General features: G+C 53.5%; 2 protein-coding genes across 3 annotated transcripts in view; one reads left to right on the plus strand and one right to left on the minus strand.

Annotated features, from left to right (window-relative positions):
* Nucleotides 1-8,116, minus strand: part of DENND2A (DENN domain containing 2A) — a 118,984-nt gene extending 110,868 nt beyond the window's left edge. The window contains exon 1 of the mRNA XM_044246718.1: nt 8,036-8,116. The gene's annotated coding sequence lies outside the window, so the exon portion shown is untranslated. The remainder of the gene's footprint in view (nt 1-8,035) is intronic.
* ADCK2 (aarF domain containing kinase 2) lies at nt 3,646-19,522 on the plus strand. Of its 2 annotated transcripts, none has more exons than XM_044246720.1 (8): nt 3,646-5,456; nt 7,407-7,553; nt 7,910-8,038; nt 9,051-9,146; nt 12,249-12,500; nt 13,868-13,996; nt 14,844-14,897; nt 15,416-17,978. In XM_044246720.1, exons 1-8 carry the CDS (start codon nt 4,524-4,526, stop codon nt 15,464-15,466), a joined length of 1,791 nt encoding a protein of 596 aa, XP_044102655.1. In that variant the 5' UTR covers nt 3,646-4,523; the 3' UTR covers nt 15,467-17,978. The 2 variants fall into 2 exon arrangements, with proteins under 2 accessions (XP_044102655.1, XP_044102654.1); XM_044246719.1 differs by lacking the exon at nt 15,416-17,978 and adding an exon at nt 19,115-19,522 and having other exon boundaries at nt 3,647-5,456.
* The last annotated feature ends 931 nt before the right edge of the window (nt 19,523-20,453 follow it).

Genomic DNA, 20,453 nt, shown 5'->3' on the forward strand with positions numbered 1-20,453 from the left:
CTGTCTCTCTCAGATCAACTTAGAGCAAAATAAAAAATACGGCCCTAAACGCAAGCCAGGTGCCATCTGACCAGCCTAGACAGCAGTGTGGCTTTCGGTTTGGCTACTGTCTTTCGTGGGTCTCAGGTGTCTGGGGAGATCAGGCCAGTTGGCCCTCAGGCCATACCCAGCTCCCCGCCTTCTCAAATAGGCAAAAAAAAGCACAAGGCAGGTGCCAGTTCTCATCCTTTCTGCTGTTTCCTGTATGGCTGAGTGTGTGCCAACCGAAACTAGAGATCGCCTAGGAGGCAGGTTCTGGTATCAGCCTCTTTTATCAGTGAAGAAACAGACAAAAAGAGGTAGGTGCCTCGCGCAAGGCCACTGCAAAGGAGTTCCACAGCCCAGAAGGGCCCAGCAGTCTAACCCGGACAACCCCTGCTTCTTGGCTACTAGGACCACAGGCCCACAGGCGGGAGCCACCATTTTTCACGTGTCCAGCTTGAGAGCAGGGATGTGGAAGGCCCGGGAGCAGCAAAGCCCAGCAGGAAGGGGCCTCAAAGGAGGGCACCATCAAGCCCCTCATGGAGGAGGGAGGGGACCTGCCCAGGCCACCTGGCATTTGCACAAGGGCAGCACCTGCCCCTGGGGCATGCTGGAGCAACCCCAGCAAGCCAGAAGGTGGGATGCAGGAGAGGAGAAACTCCCATGACAACCCCACTAAGGAGAAAGAAAGGAGGAAGTGGGAAGGTGGCTAGGGGGCCCTGTGAGGGAGGGTAGAGGGAGGTGGGCGAGCCTGCAGCAGCCTCCTCTCTCAGTGTCTCCAACATGACCCAGTGTCCTACTTCTGTTTCGGAGAGTCCTACTCTATCAGGCTTGAGGAGTAGCTGGAGGTGGGTGGCCCAGGGCCAGAATTTTCATGCCAGGGGCCCATTTTCTTGGGAGCTGATTGCAAGCCAGGTGTACCAAGCAGGATCTGGGGTGGGGTGGGGGTAAGGGTTGGGGGGTGGGGGAAGGTGGAGGGGTAGAGTCAGTCCTGGAACTTTTTATTTGCCTGACAATCCCCTTGTCTTGGCGGGGTTGGGGGAGGGCGTGTCTCATCTTCCCCCACAGGGATCCTGGGGCCAGGGTTTGGGCTCTGGAGCCGTTGAGCTCAGGGGTTTCCCTTCCCTGATACTGTTTTGAAGAAAACGAGTGTGTGTGTGTTTGAGGGGGAATTGTTGAAAGGGTCTCAACAGAGAACTGCCCCCCATGGGAGCTAAGCCAGGTGGTTCTCAGCTAGGGGAAACTTTGCTTCCCAGGAGACACCTGGCGAAATTGGAAGACATTTTAAAGTCATAATCTGGGGGCGCCTGGGTGGCTCAGTGGGTTGAGCCTCTGCCTTCCGCTCAGGTCATGATCTCAGGGTCCTGGGATTGAGCCCCTCATCGGGCTCTCTGCTCAGTGGGGAGCCTGCTTCCCTCTCTCTCTGCCTGCCTCTCTGCCTACTTGATATCTGTCTATGCCAAATAAATAAATAAAATATTAAAAAAAAAAGTCATAGTCTGAAAAGTGTTGGGGGGGCTGTGTCTGGCATCAAGGAGGTAGAGGCCAGAGATGCTGCTAAACATTCTACAATGCACAGTTCAGTTTCGCTTCCCCTCGCCGACCCCCCCGACCCCAACAAAGAATTATTCTGCCCCAAATGTGAATCGTGCTGAGGCTGACAAGCACTGGTTGCTGAGCCACCGTTTGCCCATCTCTATCCCCTTCCCCGGGAGTCTTGAACAAGTACTTGCTCGGCATCGCATCTGCTCTGTAACAATATTACGTGGGAAATGCTAAAATCATAGGCACTTGGATCCTGTGAAAAGATAAGCACAGCCAGGGGGTGCTTTGCGCGCCCACCCGAGTCTTCTCCGCCTGGTCTGGGGATGCGGAGGGAGCGTCGTGCGCTGCACGAGAGAATGGTGCCACCTAGTGGTACCAGGGTTAACAGCAAGAGCGGGAACCTCTCCAAGAACTGGAAACTATTTATAGGCTTAGCTGCGAAGAAAATGTCTATGGAAGAAAAACGGTAACCACCCAAATGAGAATAAAAAGAGGCTATTTATTCAGAGATTTCTATAGCAAAGAAGTCAGCCACCATCACTTGCACGTGGCAGAGACTCAAATACCGGTGGAGACTCAAAATGCTAGATTTATGGAGGAAAATAAAAGACTTCAGGTGTGCCCTGCTTGGAGGTTGTTGGCTCCCGGCAGCTGGAGGCCTGGGCATCCTCTGTGATCGGTTTGAAGAAGATATTTGGCTATCTCTAGTTGGTCCTGAGATGGAAGTGGGGGGTGCAAATTAGAGAAGTTGGCAGTCATTGATCGAGTCCTGACTATCCCTGTCAGGCAGAGGGTCCAAGTTCTGCTGTCCTGTATCTTGCCAGTGTCTGTTTGTGTATTGAGTCTCTTAGGTTATTAATCATCCCAAATACAATCGTGCTGTTACTAATCCTGAACCAGATTACATTAAATGACCCATGTGAGAAGCCGCTTGACTGCAGGCCAACATCTGTGATTTTTAAAGGCTGACCTTACAGATTCTGACAGCGTTCATATTTGATAAAACGGTGTGATTTTGCTGCCCATGTGCCTTAATATGGGTGACATCATTCTCCTCACTGACAATCACATGGGGGCCCCAGGAATCCCTCAAAGTCACCTGCTTGGGTGACTAGAGCTCCTCTCCCCTCTCCCCACCACTACCACTGGCAACACCACCACCACCACCACCTCTAACACGGGGCTATGGCCCCTATTACCCCCACCATTACCTCTGTTTCTCTCTCCCTTGCTGTTTAGAGCGATATGACCTTCCTTTGGTTCTTCAAGGTCAAACCAAACCAACACCCCTCCCCCGCAATGCTTCACACTCAACTCCTTCCTCTTAAGGGCTTTATTCTTTACACATCTGCATACCCTCCCACTCTTCCTCTCCAAAGTAGCTGCCATCCTCGGGGGTTCTCCCAATTCTTCACTTCTTTCATGCTCTTGCCGCACTGAAATGGCACATTATGCGCTCCCCTGTGGGGTCTCCCTCATGAGTCATCAGTCTGTAAGGGCAGGATGTGTGTCGCTGTGTGTCTCCAAGGCCCCGGGCTCAGCATGATACTTAGTTCAGTAATATTATGATGCCTTGATAATAATAGATTCTGCTTAAGAAATATACATTGGGCTCAAAAAGTATTGGCTAAACGAATAAGCATGGTCTTTCAGGAGCCACTCTTCAAGGTCCAAACACATTCCCCAAATCAGTGCTGCCTGGAACTCCAGGGGTCCGGGGTAACTAACCTCTCCCCGCCTCTCCGCACATTCTCCTTAGCTGAAAACCCAGCCTGTGTGCAGAACGGGATTTGAGCTCACTGCGCGTCTCAGCGTTTCCACGCCTTTTGTAAGGAAAGCTACAGAGACTGACAGGCACGGGGGAAGGGGAGGGCACACAGGGTGCCTTAGCATTTGGCATTAAATCTATTTATGGAATCCAGGACCCCAGGGCCAGGTTAGCCTCTGAGTGTGTCCGCGCCGCTTCCGCTTTAAGGGGCGGAGCCCCGGCGGGCGGGCGGGGCCCTCCCGGAAGACGCGGCCTCCTCGTCCTTCGCGTCGGATCCCGGGCCAGCCGAGCGCCCTCCCCGGCTCACCGCGGCCGGACTGCGGCCGCCCTGCGGCCGCCTGACTCCGGCCCTCCGCGCCCCTCTTCCCCACCCTCCCCACCCCTTTCTCCCCGCTCTCTCCGTTCCGATCGCCTGCCCTCCGCACACCCTTCCCGCTGTCGGCGTCCGGATCCTCGGACCCTCATCTTTGAACCTCTGCACCCCTCATCTCCCCGCCCCTGGCTCTTCCCCACCGCGGTACTCGGTGCCCGGGTCTTCGGCGGTTCGCACTGCCCCCTCCCCCACGCCGCGGCTCTCAACCCTTTGTCCCGGGTGTACCTTCCTTCTTGCCCCGCACCACCCTTGCCTCCGCCTCCCCCCTGCTCCCGGCGCCCGGGTCCTCCGCGCCCACGTCCACCCCCACCCCCACCCCCACCCCCGCCCAGCCTCTCCGTGCTCTGGGTCTCGGCGGGTGCTCGGGCACCCGCGCGGGGTTGGGTGACCCCGCGGCCGCCAGGCTCTGGCTCCGCCCGCGCCGCCACCTCGCGCAGGTCGCGTCTCCGCTCTGGGCCTGGCCGGGCGTCTGGCTGGGCTCCTTCCGCTGTCACAGTGGGTGCGGTTCTGGAAGCCCCCGAAGGCGCAGCCGGCCTCGGGTCTTAGGTCTAAGCGAGGTACCGAGAGGCAGTGGGGTGCGGAGCGGGGACGAAGGGGCCGGGCTGCGCGGCCTAGGGGGCGCGCCGTGCAGAGCCGGACTGCGCATAGCCTGCCCACACTTAGTCTGCACGCAGGGTCTGAGCGGCGCGGGGTCTCGCCGGTACCCCACTTTTAAGTGGGATACTCAGCTGTGACCCTGGACTCGTGTCAGCTTTGCCTAAAGCGTGAACATAGATGGGTGCCCTTTAAGTCGAGGCCGAGGACCTCTGGAAGAGGATGGTGACCGCCTGGCGCTTCTCCGTCAGGGTCTGCTTGTCGCATCTAAGGGGTTTTGAGCTCAGAAAAGAACTCGGGCTTTTAAGATCATCTGGGTGCTCTCGTAATGCCAGACTCTGTTGGCTTCTGCTCGGTACTTTACCCAAACTTATCTCAACCTATGGGGACACTGGTGAGGGGGCCCCTGAGAGCGCCTGCCAGCGAAGAGCCAGCTGGAGTGACCTAGCTGAAAATGGACCACTGGAGAGAGTCTCCCAAGAGGGGCAGCTCGGAGGCCTCTTTCTGCACCTCCGCATCTGGCTCCGGGCTGGGGCTCTCTTGATGAAATTCTTCCCTCTCCTCCTCTTCTATCCCCTCACCTACCTGGCTCCCAGCGTCTCCAGCCTCTGGCTCTACCTGCTTCTGAAAGCCACGGAGACCTCAGGCCCAACCTACATCAAACTGGGCCAATGGGCCAGCACCCGGCGTGATCTCTTCTCAGAGGCTTTCTGTGCCCAGTTCTCCAAGCTGCATGTCCGGGTGACGCCCCACCCTTGGACTCACACAGAACACTTCCTGCGGCAGGCGTTTGGGGAAGACTGGGGCAAGGTCCTCTGCTTTGAGAAGAAGGAACCTGTGGGTTCAGGCTGTGTGGCCCAAGTGTACAAAGCACGTGCCAATCCTGCCTTCCTGGAGAATGACAGTGTCCGGCGACTTGCTAAGGCCTCCCGCCTGCAGCCTTCTTCGGAAGCTGGGGCAGTCTGGAGGCTGGGAGATCTCTTTGGACCCCCGGAGAAGGGGTGGGGGTTTCAAGGAAGTCTTGCCGACCAGTCCTTTCTAGAAAGGCTGCTCCTCCCTGAAGCTGACCTGGTTGGATCAAATGCAGTCGTGTCTCAGTCTTTAGCACGTGCCCACCGACCTGAGCCAGATCACCTCATCCCCGTGGCCGTGAAAGTAAGTGCTTGGATGGCTTTGGCAGACTCTAAGATTTTACCGTGTCCACAGAGCTGTCCCAAGTCAGGCACCCCCATTTGCAAATCACCCCACATTGCTTTCCGCTGATTTTTCTTAGCTTGACTTTTGTGTGTGTGCCTATGCTGTGCATGCTGTATTTCTTGGTTTGAGGGAGTGGCTGTGTGAAGAGGGTTTGGGGTCTGTTGCCTCTGCGGGGGGAGGAACCACTACTCAGCTGACCTGCTCCTCTGGGGCAAGGACAAATCAGAGACAGTCTCAGACATGCTGGGGCGAGCCCAAGATGGCAGTATTCATTTGTACAGAAGTGGCTTCCTCCTGTCACTTTTCCTTTCTAGTCACCCCTGCCTGGGCTCCATCATTTTTTTTTTTTTAAGACTTTATTTATTTATTTGACACACAGAGAAATCACAAGTAGGCAGAGAGGCAGGCAGAGAGAGGGGGAAGCAGGCTCCCCACTGAGCAGAGAGCCCGATGCAGGACTTGATTCCAGGACCCTGAGATCATGACCTGAGCTGAAGGTAGAGGCTTTAACCCATTGAGCTACCAGGTGCCCTGGGCTCCATCATTTTTGTCTCCGCCCTCTTCCGTCCCATTCAGCATGGTCCCAGGTCTCTGGCAGACCCCGGTGGCAGGTACCCTTGATGCCTCTCATACCTCCTTGGAAACAGCCCTCTGTTTGCACCTACTGAATCATTCTTTCCAAGGCCTGAGGCCTGGCTTTTTATAAATGCTGCCAGTGATTCCCATGAGCAGGCACGTTTGGGGAATACGGGCCAAAATATCCTCTGCTCTGTGGAATACCAAGGGAGTGGATGCCAGCTGTGTACCAGGACAGGTGCCAGTCATGGTAGACACATTATTTAGTCTGTAGTGGCTGCCTTTGATGTAGGCATTGGCTTAACTTGTATCTCTATATATCGCCACTTTGTTCTTAGCTTTTGAAAGGACTTGATTTTGGGGGAGTGGGTGAGGACTGTTACCTCCATGGTCTGTTTTGTTTTGTTCTTAGATTTTATTTATTTGAGAGAGAGAAAGTGTAAGAGAGAGCACGAGCAGGCGGGAGGGGCAGAGGTAGAGGAAGAAGCAGACTCCCCACTGATCAGAGAGCCCCAGGATCATGACCTCAGCTGAAGGCAGACGCTTAACCACCTAGGTGCCCCATCTCCATGTTTTAAGAAGTGGAGGGGCGCCTGGGTGGCTCAGTGGGTTAAAGCCTCTGCCTTCGGCTCAGGTCATGGTCTCAGGGTCCTGGGATTGAGCCCTGCATGGGGCTCTCAGCAGAGAGCCTGCTTCCCTCCCCCCCGCCCCCGGCAGCCTGCCTCTCTGCCTATGTGGTCTCTGTCCAATAAATAAATAAATAAATAATCTTTAAAAAGCGGAACAAGAGGCTGAGAGGTTGATATCTTGGCCAGTTTCAGACTGGGAAAGAGTTGTAGAACCAACAGGCATGTGAAAGCAGACTCTTTCCATCCCACCTCAGTGCATCCTTGCTGGGGTTCTGTGACTCTAGATCCTTCTCTGACTCAGGCCCTGGTACGGACCCAGTACCTGGTATGCTCAGCAAAATGCAGATTCTTGCCCCATCCCCAGAGTCGGTGGTGCAGTAGGTCCTGGAGGAGGCCTGGCTGTCCACATCTGGGCACTCCACGGTGACTCTGATGCACACTAAGTTTTGGGAACCGCTGACCTAAACTTAAGGTATTTGGAAGGACAAGCCAGCCTATTCTTTCCAGCAAAGCCAAGTGCAGCCTGGAGGGGCCGGCCCTGGTGTCTCAGCGGAGGCACGCGGGGGTGAAGGAGGCAGGAGCTTCCCAGGTATTGGACCCACATCTGTTCTGCTCTGATGAGAAGTTGGCTTGGCTCCCTGATGCTGGGCCCTGGTCTCATCTGGGTGATCATCCCCTCCTGATGCCTTCCTGTCCCTGGCAGGTGCTGCACCCAGGCTTGCTGGCGCAAGTACAGATGGACCTTCTGCTGATGAAGATGGGCAGCCGCGTCCTGGCGCTTTTGCCGGGAGTCAAGTGGCTTAGCTTGCCTGAGATCGTGGAGGAATTTGAGAAGCTCATGGTCCATCAGGTGAAGTCTCCTTCCCTCAACTGCAAATCGCATGTCACCTAGTTCTTTCCATCCACCAGTGGAGAGCCATGGGGGTAAACCCCTGGGATGGGGGAAGGGCTCCAGGGGTTGGAGTGAAGGGGGGTGAGCAGAAAGGGAAGGGCCAGGAGGCAGGTAAGCCCAGGTGCTACAGGGGTGTCTGCTGTAGCTTCCAGAAGTTCCTGGAGGCCAGACCGCTCCTCCAGGGTTTCCTGGGGCATTCTTCAGGTAGGGAAGGGGAGGCCGGTGGATGTGGGGACGGGCTAAGCTCTATGGTGGTGTAGACGCTGCCGCCCCATGCCCAGATCACCTCTCGTCCCCTCTCCACATCTCTCTAGATCGACCTGCGTTATGAAGCTCGGAATCTAGAACACTTCCAGTGCAACTTCCTGAATGTGAATTCTGTCAAATTCCCCACCCCCCTGCGTCCCTTTGTCACCAGGGATGTCTTGGTGGAGACTTACGAAGTAAGTGACAGCTGGCTTCCTGGAGCTGTGCCTTCCACTCAGGGCTGGTCCATCTCCGCTTCACCTGGAGGTTTCCGTCTGAAAAGACAAAAGCCAAAAGAGAGCACGGATCACTGTCCGTAAAGCTGAGGGGAGTTTGGATATAGCACGGGGTGGGGAGGCTGTGTAGGGAGGTGGCTGGGAATCTGGACGTGGCCTCAGACTTTTCTGGACTTGAAAACCTTTCCATTTTTTTTGCTGGTGATGTCAGTTTCCTCCTGTGTAACAGTGGGCGCTTGTCCCTGCCTCTCAGGCTTGTCCCAGGAGTCAGTGACACATTGAATGCAAAACGCCTTCAGAGTTTGCACAGGGGAAGTGCTCAGCAGTGGCCTTAGCTGTTGCCTAGACTGGCCTCCTTTGTAAAACTGCTGACGTTTGATCCAGGGGGACACGAAAGGCCCAGTGTTACTGGCTATGTGACCTTGAGGAAGTTCCTTAAACTCTCTGGGCTTTAGGTTCTTCTCTTTGCCACTGCGGAATAACAAGGTGGACCTCAACGGGCACTTGTCTCAGCGGATAAATAACTAACCTACATGAAATGGTTATTTACTGTGTCCTTCCTTCTCCTTCTCCCCTTTCTCTCCATTTTCTTGCTCGAGGTCATAGAGCTCACTCAGGGCCTTGTTGGCTGATTGCTGATCAGAAACTAGCTCTCCTGAGCCCCGCTCCTTGTCTTCTCTCGTGACATTACATCTCACACCAGTGGGCAGCAGAGTCAAGGGTTTCCTCCAGAATAAACCGAGGGGAATCTTTTTTTTTTTTTTTTTTTTTTTTGAGAAGTGTTACCTAAGGGAAAAGCGGGCAGGTTCAAATTAACTTGTGGATGACAGATTCAGAGGGATCGTGAGGAAGGGAAAATTCTTTGGAAAGAGTAAGGATGGGAAGGCAGCGCGATGGGTCATGTGGGGTGGGGAGCGGGGCACGGGGTGTGCTGTCTGGGGTCCAGCTCTCTCTCCCCTGACATTCCTTAAAGGAGAGCGTGCCTGTGTCCAGTTACCAGCAGGCGGGGATCCCCACTGACTTGAAGAAGAAGATTGCCCGGCTGGGGATCAACATGCTGCTGAAGATGGTGAGCGCGCGGGCTGGGAGGGAGCGCTCCGGCCCTGCATGGGGTCGAACTGCGTGTGGGGAGGTGGCAGAGATGCTGGTCCTGGTCGGCTGTCAGGGTTGGGGGGGCGGTGAGCAAAGCAGCAAGCTACCACGTTGAGAGTCGCTCCAGAGATAGTGGAGCCTACCAGAACGCCCCTTCATTCTATGCCTTTCTGTTAAGCACGGTCATCATGCCAGGTGCTGCGGGGGCAGACCCAGGCCCTGCCCAGGTTGCCTGTGGTTTGGACAAATAGCCGGTGACGCCGCATGCTCAGTGGTATTTCGTTCGTTCGTCCAGCAGCTGAGACCCCGCTCTGTGTCCTGCCCGGAATTAAGTGCTAGGTAGACGGCAGTGAGCGAAACGGACCTGATTACAATGTTCCTGGAACTACCATTCCCTGGGAAGACAGGCCACAGATCAGTACAGGATACACAGGGACCACAGGGACCACAGGGTCATTCAGGAGGGGCCCGTCCTGGCCGCGGTGTTTGGCCGGTGCGAATGACAGCGGCCGGGGGCTGGACGGCTCGTTGTAGGCAGCAAAGAGGATGAGCGTCCCGGTCTGGAGGGCGCAGGAGCTGGGTAAGAAGGAACAGGTGTGTGGCCGGAGTGGGAAGAAAGGACCCATGTGACTGATGTGGCACGTGGGGGCAGAGGCCGGTGGCCACAGTGGGGCAGAGGTGAGCACAAGAGCGGAGCGGGCCCAGCCTCTACCTCTAGCCTCGAGTGGAAAGTCAGCCACCCCCGACTGAGGACCGTGCCAGGACAGCTGGGTGTCCGCTCGGTCGGCGCGTGCTGTTTGACCGTAACCCTTTGTGGTGGGAGTTCAGTGGGGAACCAGCCCCAGGGCTCCGAGGGGCACCTTGGGCCAGAGGGGAAGCAGCAGTGGGAGCCGCTGCGGGAGAAGCAGCACCAAGCAGCACCCAGGAGACAGGAGATCATGGCAGGCTCCAGATGGCAGGATCGAGGCCGGGGGCGAAAGCCGGGGGGCCGAACTGATAGCCAAGTGCCAGGCGGTTCGGCCCTGGGGTCAGCCAGTGTTTGGTACTTCCAGCCAGCAGGTGTGCCGGCCCTGGCTTCTCTAGTTCTCAGGATTTCACCAGAGCAGCAGCCGTCTCACCTCCATCAGAGCCAGAACCCAGGACCAGGAGGGTGTCTCTGGGGCCCGGGGCTGTGGCAGGAGATGTCCCCAGAGAGCCTCTGTAGCGGCAGCTCTCTGCACCCTCCCCTGGGGCTGTCCTTCCCCTTGGGAAGGCTTGCTGGTGGCTTCTGACCGCGGAGATGACCTTTCACAGGACGCACATTCCTGTCCCACAAAGTCACACCTGACTTCTGTCCGTCATAGTCCCTGGAGCTTTCTTTCCTGCTTAGGAGGTTCAAAGCCACTTCCCCCTGCACACCCGATTCTGTGTGCCAGGATGGCTGTTGGTGTCACAGTCTGGCTTCTCTATGATGGGCAGAGGGAGGTCATGGAGGGCAAGTCTGATTTAGGAAATGTTTTTTTAAAAACGTAGTTCTGGGGCGCCTGGGTGGTTCAGTGGGTTAAGCCTCTGCCTTCCGAGGTCATGATCTCAGGGTCCTGGGATCGAGCCCCACATCGGGCTCTCTGCTCAGCAGGGAACCTGCTTCCCCCTCTTTCTCTGCCTGCCTCTGCCTACTTGTGAGCTCTCTCTGTCAAATAAACAAATAAAATCTTAAAAAAAAAATAAAAAGGTAGTTCTGTGTGGCCCCTGAGTGGCACAGTTGGTTAAGAGTCTCCCTTCAGCTCAGGTCATGATCCTGGGGTCCTGGGATTGAGCCTCCCACCCCAGTCCCCCTTCAGCAGGGAGCCTGCTTCTCTCCCTTTCCTTGTTGCTCCTTCTGCTTGTGCTCTCATTCTGTCAAATCAGTCAATCTTTAAAAATAAAATAAAATAAAAATAAAAAGGTAGTTCCATGCATTTTAAGAACTTAGAATTTGGGGAAAATCTTTAAGCAATGGGTAGATAATTATTCTGAATTAGATTATTACTGCTAAAATCACAGAATAAAACTAAGTCCTTTAGTTCAGATCGTGATTTCAGGGTTGTGATATGAAGCCCAACATCAGGCTCTGTGCTCAGGGCAGAGTCTGCTTGTCCCTCTCCATCTCCCATTGCCTCTCCCCCTGCTCATGTGCATGCTCTCTCTCTCTCTGTCTTTAAAACCAAGGAATCAATCTTAAAATAAGTAAGTTCTTTAAAATGCAGTTCAGTCTTTGGTTTTTCATGTTCCCTTATAATCTTTTTATTTTTCTTCTTATTATTTTTAAAATTTTTATTTGTTTGAGAGACAGTGAAAGTGAGAGAGATCACAGAGGGAGAGGGAGAGGCAGGCTCCCCGCTGAGTAGAGAGCCTGATGCAGGGGTCAATCCCAGGACTTTGGGATCATGACCTGAGCCAAAGGCATATGCTTAACCCAAAATTATTTTTTTCTTAAAAATGTCAACCTGGGGGGGGGGGTGCCTGGGTGGCTCAGTGCGTTAAAGCCTCTGCCTTCAGCTCTGGTAATGATCCCAGCGTCCTGGGATCGAGCCCCGCATCAGGCTCTCTGCTCAGTGGGGAGCCTGCTTCCTCCTCTCTCTCTGCCTGCCTCTCTGCCTACTCGTGATCTGTCTGTCAAGTAAATAAATAAAATCTTTAAAAAAAAAAATGTCAACCTGGGGGCGCCTGGGTGGCTCAGTGGGTTGGGGCCTCTGCCCTTGGCTCAGGTCGTGATCTCAGGGTTCTGGGATCGAGCCCCACATCTGGCTCTCTGCTCAGCAGGGAGCCTGCTCCCCACCCCGCCCCCGCCTGCTTCTCTGCCTGCTTGTGATCTCTGTCTGCCAAATGAACAAATAAAATCTTAAAAAGAAAAAAAAAAAAAGCTTTAAAAAATGTGAACCTGGCCTGTCCCAGGACAACTTCTGAATGCATGACATGAGCAGTGAGGCTTTGTGTACTCCGCCATCGTACTCAATCCCTGGTCACTTACTGTCGCCTTGGAAGCTTTTCTGCATATGGTCTGGCGCCGCTGGGGCGGTGAGGGTTGCCTCTGCCTTGAATAGCGCCGATCTCCTTCCAGATATTTGTGGACAACTTTGTCCATGCAGACCTCCACCCGGGGAACATCCTGGTCCAGGGCGCCGACGGTCTTTCCAAGAGTCGAGAGGCACCGCTGCAGCAGATGGATGTCTGCGACACGCTGGTGGTGGCCATGACCCCCGCCCGCTGCCCGCTGCGCCTGGTGCTACTGGATGCTGGCATCGTGGCGGAGCTGCAGGCCGCGGACCTGAGCAACTTCCGGGCCGTTTTCATGGCTGTGGCGATGGGGCAGGTGAGCCCCAGCGGGCCTGCGGGAGCTGGGGACGATCTTTCATTGCAGGACGACTTTGCCCTTGTCAATCTTGCAAATGCCTGTGTTTGCCACAGGTGCTCCTGCTGGACGTGGGTGGGACGGAGCGAGAGGGGCAGGCCTGGGAGGGAGAAGGAGAGAGGAAATGAAGCCATCTAAGGGGTCTTTAGTCAGAATGTGCCGGTGCCCCTGGGGGACACCTGTTCCAAGCAGCTCAGGGTTTGGGATGAGGGGAGGAAATGACTCCAGCCCGAATGCTGTTTTGTACCAGTAGTTTCTCTTCCCTCACCAGTAGACCTGTGGGTGGTCATTGGGAACACTGGCCTCTTTTCTGAGTAACCATCAGGCTGGTGAGAAGCAGCAGTACAGAGGACTTCCGCTCCAAGTGTGGGAAGGTCCCTTGGAATCTGGATTGGTTTTTGACTCCCGACCCCGTGGCTGCAAGGGGCTTCGGTGGTTGAGAATTATGATTTGCAGAAAGGGATTCGGCACAACCTCTAATGAGTCAACTTAAAGTATGATGTCAAGAGTGACCATGAAGAAACCCTCCGACCAACTGGTGTGGAATTTTCCAGCAAGAAAGACCCTGGCAAAGAGAGAATTGTTTTTGTTTTTTAAAGGCAGAATTCAGGGGAGCCGCTGCTAATTTGGGAGCCTTCTGAGGGGACAGTCCAAAGGCTTGAGTCTGAGACAGTTGAAAGTGTCCCCTGAGTCAAGGTTAAACACTGAGGCCCAGTGGCAGGTTGGGGGGGACATTCCCCTGCACAGATTGGGATGAAGGAAAGTTATAGCCAGAGAGAAAGAGCTCGGCTCCCGGGGCTGCACTGTGGGAGGTGGAAGGCTCTGGGAGTGACTACTGGGGTGTTCAGGGAGACTGGGAGGCTCTGGTCTGAGGGTGCCCAGTGTGGAGGAGGAGGAGGAAGGCTGGAGCACAGAGGCTGGGTCAGGTGTGAGGAGGGAATTCTCCTCGGCCAAGAGTGTAGCCGGTCCAGTCCAGAGGCAGGTCCCAGCGACTCTGGGGATAGGCTGGTTGGTCAGCAGGGCCTCTTGGAGCATGAGCGGCAGGACGCTGGCTTCCTCGCCGTGCCCTGCACGGCTGGTGAAGACGGAGGAGATGATGGTGAAGGAGATGGCTGTAATAGCATGGGGGGGGCCTCCCACCAATTTCCAAGTCTCTGTCGGTTACCATGTATTCTGGATGGGGTGAGATTAAAAACGGATGGGTGGTCAGAGGCAGGATGGTTGAAACCTTGGGTGGAAGCAACTAGGGTAGGAGGAAGTCCGGGCAGAGTGTCTAGTGTTATGACCTCTCTTGACTCTACCAAATTCCTTGCCTTCACGTCTTGTAGGGCCAGAGAGTGGCCGAGCTCATCCTGCATCACGCCCGGGCCAGCGAGTGCAGGGACGTGGAGGCGTTCAAGGCTGAGATGGCCACACTGGTGACCCAGGCCAGGAAGAACACCATCACCCTGGAAAAGGTGAGCAGGCCGCTTGAGGGCCAGAGGCCATGGGGGTGTTTACCACCCCGGCTCTTGGATGGAGCAAAGGTCGAAGGTCCCCTCTTTATGGGAGAGGTCTCAGGCAGCGTTGAGTTTTAAGGCAGATGAAGAGCAAACCTGTCCTCTGCCTGTGTCTTCTGGGTGTGAGCAGGTCCCTGGCATCCCGGGCTCTCAAAAGTGGCTCCTTGACCTGGTGGCTGCTGGCGCGGTGGCATTTATAGTGCCGTAACCCCTCCCTGTCCCCGGTGTAGCCATTCTGCTGCTCACCCAGGAGCAGGGGCTCAGCTGAGCAGGGAGGGAGGGAGGACGAAGGCCCCTGAGCACCCAAAGGACATACCTAACATTGCTGTTCTTTATTTACACATGAACAGAAGCCCACTGTGTGTTTTAGCCACAGTTGTAGCAAACTTGACTTTTTTCTCACTGAGTGCACGGTCTACACTAGCAGGAGCGAGTCCGAGCAAGGAGTGGGCCCCGGTAGTGAGGAGTGGCGGCTGCACCCCAGCCCTTCCCATCTCATGGATCCGGATGGCATTTCTGTGCGTGCTGGAGTGGTGGGAGTGGTGGGCAGCAGGGCCTCGAGGCTCAACTCCGCCGGGGGTCTTTGAACTCACTAGTGTGATGGGGGCCACGATGGTGCGTGTGCGGTCCTTTCTTGAATTTGTCCGACAGTGTGTGTGTGTTTGTGTGTGTGGGGGGTGGTTGTGAGCGTGGGTGTGAGCGGGTGTGAGCGGGTGTGGGCGGGGGGTGGGGAGGGGCGGGGCGGGGCTGGAAGGGAGAGGAGCAGTGGACAGGCCTCTGCAGTCAGTTTTATTCTGTTTTCCAGCTTCAAGTTTCCAGCCTTCTGTCCAATGTCTTTAAGTTACTGATGACTCACAAGGTGAGGCCCCTGGCGCAGTCGAGTTCCTGTGCTCTGGTTGGGTTGGCGGGGAGGGGTCTGGGGAGGCGGGAGGGGGGCCGCAGGTGCTGAGAGGGACCTCAGTTGTGCAGACATGTTCTGTACTAGTCCGTGTGTGTGAAGGGTGTTGTTTCTGTTTCTTGACATGGTCACGGCCTGACCACAGTTGCTCGGGGTGCCTGTCAGTCTGGCAGTCTCAGTACTCGCGATCCCTCGCTGGAGGAATAGGTTTTTACAAATGCAGAAACTGACTAATTCAGGCTTTCCATACCTCTTCCCTCCTCAGTTCACATCACTGATCCTTAGTCTTAATGTAAGCCATGCTTTGTTCTTTGCCGGGGTTGGGGCAGCCCAAGAGGAGGTGCCTCTTGTTGTGGTACATTTGGAGGTCGCAGGGGGGGCTGTCCGGGCCTTTGCCTCCTGGCCCAGTCCCTTGGAGGGAAGTGGCCTCATGGGTCTTCACCTCCGCCTTCACCTCAGGCTCTGTCTCCTTGTGACAGGTGGCGGTCTTGGGCCACTCTCCAGAGTCAAGCTGCCAGCCGAGGGTATAAGGTGTTGAAGGCAGGGCAGGTTCTCCTCTGAAGATGGCCTCTCCCATTGCTTCTCGAGGTTCTGCAGTCTGATAATGAAACTCTGCATGGGAAAGGCAGCTTTTTTTTTTTTTTTTGAAATTACATTAAATATTTTTAATTAAACTTCTAATTTTGGAATAATTGTGGACTCACATGCAGTTGTAAGAAATAATATAAAGAGCTCCCGTGTATCCTTTACCCAGTGTCCCCCAGTGGTAGCATCTTCTAGTATTCTAACAGGGATTGACATTGATATAATCAAGGTACAGAATATTTCCATCAAAAGGCAGCTCTCTGACAAGGATTGTAACACAAAGCTGAGAGTCAGAAGGGTGTGTGGCCTGGCGCTGTCATCTTACAGGAGGCACGATGGAGGCAGGGTGGCCCATTTGCCTCCCTGAGCCTTGTGGGTGGAGCCCAGACTTGACACACAACCAGGGGGTCTCAGTCCTGTGCTCTTCCTGCCGCTCCGCTCTTGCTCTGCAGCGGCTGTGTGCTTGGAACAAAACCAACGCACAGCCTTAGGGCTTCCCCAAGTATGCCACGGACTTGCGGGGTAACCGGTCCAGCGAGCCTGTGTGGGATGTCTGCCCACCTGGCATCGGTCGTGCTGGGTGCTTTTCATCCAGTGTCTCATTCAAATCTCAGGACAGTCCCCCCGGGCAGGTATGATCTCTGCCATAGTAGCCGCACGAAGAGATGGGCCCCAAAAGGTTAGGTGGCTCCCCACGTCCCACCGACTGTGCACAGCAGAGCCACGGTCTGCACCCGTTTTTTAGTATATGTGCTGCTGAAGCGAGCACCACGGTCTGCACCCGTCTCCGGCTCTAGGGTTGCCTTTGTTGGTGGGGTTGTGGTAAAAAGCTTGATGCTTTCCAAAACTTTTGACAAGTTCTGTTTTAAAAATGACTTTAATATCATGGTGGGATTGGGAAAGCTTTAATCATTGCTAGGGATTGGGGCTGGAGACAAACAGGAGTGAACACACACTCCTGGGCGTTCAGTTGCTCGCAGTGTGGAGCGGGGAACCAAGGCTCACACTCCCCAGCGCCGGCCTGCACGAGCCTCTCCCAGCCCTCAGGGCGGGCTGGAAGACTGGGAGAGTCGTCGTGGGGGTGTATGCTGAGCTCCCTGTCTGCACCCCGTAGTGCCTGATTTAGCTGTGTCATACTGTCAGTATCCCTTTTAAGCCCTCCACATTCCTCATGGCAGATACCTAAGCCTCTAAGCCAAGAGGCTGGGCAATAAACCCGCGGCCACAGGGCTCCTGTGGCAGGTTCAGGATCCGGGTGCTGGCAGTCTGACCACACAGCCCGGATTCGTACGGCTTTGTCCTCCTGCCTCCTGTGCTCCAAGTCCGACACGGCCTTCCCGAGACACAGTGGGGACACAGTGGGCAGAAGCTCCCTAAAGCTTTGCCATTCACACTGCTGTTCTCGGGATGGAAGAGCAGAGAATGTCTGGTACAAGGACTGTGTTCTGGGTACTTCACTCGGCGTTTAGCTCTTTTAAAAACTTTAAAATGTTTACTTACAGTTAAAAATACAGAATTTACCCTAACCACTTCCGGTGCACAGTTCAGCAGTGTCAACCATATGCACATGGCTGTGTGGCAAATCTCCAGAACTTGCTCAACTTGCAAAATGGAAACTATATCTATTGAACAACTCCCTATTAATTTCTCCCTCTTCTTCGCCCCTGGCAACCGCCATTCCACTTTGTTTCCATGATTTGGGTGACTTTAGTTATCTCGTATAAATGGAGTTGTGCAGGATTTGTCCTTTTGTGCCTGGATCATTTCCCTCACCATGATGCCCTCGAGGTTCATCTGGATTGTAGCATGTCACAGGATTTCTCTCAGGACTAAAGAATATTCCATAGTGTGTGTGCGTACCGTGTTTCTTCATTCGTTCATCCATCCGTGGACATTGGGGCGACTTCCACCTCTTTCACCTCTTCCACATCTATTACGAATGATGCTGCCGTGAACACGGATATGCAAGTGTGTCTTTGAAGACCTGCTTTCAGTTCCTTTACCCAGAAGTGGGACTGCAAGACCGTATAGTATATTTGTGATTTTTGAGGAAGCTCTGTACCGCTTTTCCACACAGGATTTTGCCTTCCTGCCATCAATATACAAAGGATCTGGTTTTCCAGATTCCCACCAACACTTGTTGTCGTTCTGACGACGGTCATCCTAACAGGTGGGGGGTGGCATCTCATTGTGGTTTTGATTGCATTTTCCTAATGATTAATGATGGTCAGCCTCTTTCATAGGCTTGCTGGCCAATTGTATGTCTTTTTGGGAGAAATGTCTATTCATGTGGCACTTAATTTTTTAATGAAATATTTCTTAGAAACACAGAGTAGAAAGAATACAGCAAACACTGAAGAACTCAGCACTCAGCTTAAGAATGAAAGCATTTGGGGTGCCTGGGTGGCTCAGTGGGTTAAGCCTCTGCCTTCGGCTCAGGTCATGATCTCAGGGTCCTGGGATTGAGTACCGCATCGGGCTCTCCGCTTTGCAGCGAGCCTGCTTCTCCCTCTCCCTCTGCCTGTTGCTCTGCCTACTTGTGCTCTCTATCTCTCTGTCAAATAAATAAATAAAATCTTAAAAAAAAAAAAAAAAGCAAGCAAGCATTTCCAGTGGTGTTGAAGCACCATTTAACTCCCCAGACAGCTTTTCAGGCCTAGCTCTCTCCCCCTCACACAGTGGCCTTGAGCAAGTCACTTAGCCACCCTGTGCTTGAGCATCCTTTTTATAGAATGGGGATGATGAAAGTACTTCTTTTTTTTGTTTAAAGATTTTATTTATTTATTTGACAGAGACACAGTGAGAGAATGAACACAAGCAGGGGGTGTGGGAGAGAGAGAAGTAGGCCTCTTGCTGAGCAGGGAGTCGGATTTGGGGCCTGGTCCCAGGACCCTGGGATCAAGACCTGAGCCAAAGGCAGACACTTAACGACTTAGCCACCCAGGTGCCCCATGATGATAGTACTTTTGAGAATTAGTTGAGTAATTCACTTAAATTGCTATTACTATTAACCTGGCTCCAAAGGGGAAGAAGTTGGGGTGCCTGGTCTGCCTTTGGCTCAGGTCAGGATCCCAGGGGTACTGGGATGGAGCCCCGCATCGGCTCCCTGCTCAGCAGAGAGCCTGCTTCTCTCTCACCCCTGTGCTCATGCTCTCTCTTGTTCTCAAATAAATAAATAAATAAAATCTTTTTTTAAAAGGGTAGGGGGAGAAGCTCTTCTGTGTTTGAGCAAAGCCATTTGTGCGTGGTCTCAAAAGGCTACTGCAAATCTTGAAGAATGACCCTCTTGTAGATTTATAATTTCTGGTTTAGCTATGAGATATTCATTGTATTATTTTTAAGTCATTCAAACGTACACACACCCACCCCTAGAGAAGGACGTGCTGCATCCCCCAGATTTTCCCTTAATATTTCTCGTACATGGGAGGTTGGTTGAGTAGATGAGATAGTGGGGAGAACGATGAGGTAGGGGAAAGAGTGTCAGGTAGATGGTAGAAGTCCCAGCAGGCCAGGAGTGGACAATCACATGGTCACCCAGGATACCATCTCTAGATCAGAGGGCTTTAGAAAGAACCAGTCTATTTCTGTTTCAGGTAAAGCTTGAGAGCAACTTTGCCTCCATTGTGTTCGCCATCATGGTGTTGGAGGGCCTTGGCCGCTCACTGGACCCCAAACTGGACATCCTGGAGGCAGCAAAGCCCTTCCTTCTGAAAGGACCAGCGTTCCCCCGCTGACCATAGCAGTGGGCATGCAGTGGGCCTTTGTCTCAGGACTAAAGGCCACTTCCGGCAGCCTGAATATTTTAAAATTGGGATGCATGGAAGGCATACCACATTTTTTACCCTGACTTGGTTTCAGGCATCTGTTTTAAAAGCTTTGGGTTACTTAGGGGAAGTAAAGGGAGGGAAGACTCCTAGCCATTCAGTCATGGATGCTGGGCCTGGTGTTGGGGATAATAATGTTCTGTGGAGGAGGACAAATAAACTGAGTTATTTTGTTTTCTTGTTTTTGTCTCTTCTCTTTTTAACCCTGTCTGCTTCCGGATCAGGTGGGGCCTGCTGGGTGTTCCGTGACTCTGAGATTTAGGTAGGAAAGTGTCACAGAATCCTGTACCCATGGCTTCCAAATGTTTCTGATTATGTACTCTACTGGTGAGATATATGTATTTACATGTGTATGTGCACATGTATCACTTATTTATGGGTTTTATACAGGTCCTACCACCACTAGAAATCTCTGGAGGCACAGTATATACTTTGGGCAAATTTTGCTGTACTTCAAAATTATCTTCTTGATAATTTTAAATATTTTCTGATGATCTCCTGAGCAATTTTTTTACAAGGTAAAATGATACCAGGGACAGGAGCAGAATGGGCTCTGCCATTTTCTTCAAGTTCCCCTGTGCTCACATGTTAGCATTCAGACTGCAGTTTCTCTGAGTCATGTTCAGCTCCTTTTCCATTTGTCTGGAGTCAGTTTTGGCTAATAAAACCTAGAGATAATAAAATCAGTATTTCCCGTTAAACAGGGCTTGAATCTGCAGTAGCGCCCCAGCAAAGGATTAAAGCGGCCACTGCCCACCTTTCTGCATGGGGCCCACTCAAGGGCAGTGGGCGGCCCGCATGGACTAAGAGGGTACCAGGGTCAGGTGGTGGAGTAGGTACTAGTAAAGCTTAGTTTCTCTCTTCCTTTCTTTCATTTCCTTCCTTTCAGATTTTATTTATTTATTTTGAGAGAGAGAGAAAGTGTGAGCAGAGGGGAAGCGAAGAGGGAGAGAGAAAGAAGCTGACTCCCCACTGACAAGGAGCCTGAAGCAGGAAGTGGGGCTTGATCCTAGGACCCTGAGATCATGACCTGAGCCAAAGGCAGATGCTTAACTAACTGAGCCACCGAGGCATCCCTCGTTTGTTTGTTTCTTTTCCTTCCTTACTT

Source organism: Neovison vison, chromosome 4, assembly GCF_020171115.1.
Source record: "Neovison vison isolate M4711 chromosome 4, ASM_NN_V1, whole genome shotgun sequence".
NCBI lineage: Eukaryota > Metazoa > Chordata > Mammalia > Carnivora > Mustelidae > Neogale > Neogale vison.

Coding starts and splice junctions, on each gene's coding strand:
- ADCK2 (XM_044246719.1), top strand. CDS start 4,524: ATGGTGACCGCCTGGCGCTTCTCCGTCAGGGTCTGCTTGTCGCATCTA. Junction 13,997..14,843: donor ACACCATCACCCTGGAAAAG/GTGAGCAGGCCG, acceptor TCTGTTTTCCAG/CTTCAAGTTTCCAGCCTTCT. Junction 14,898..19,114: donor AGTTACTGATGACTCACAAG/GTGAGGCCCCTG, acceptor TTTCTGTTTCAG/GTAAAGCTTGAGAGCAACTT.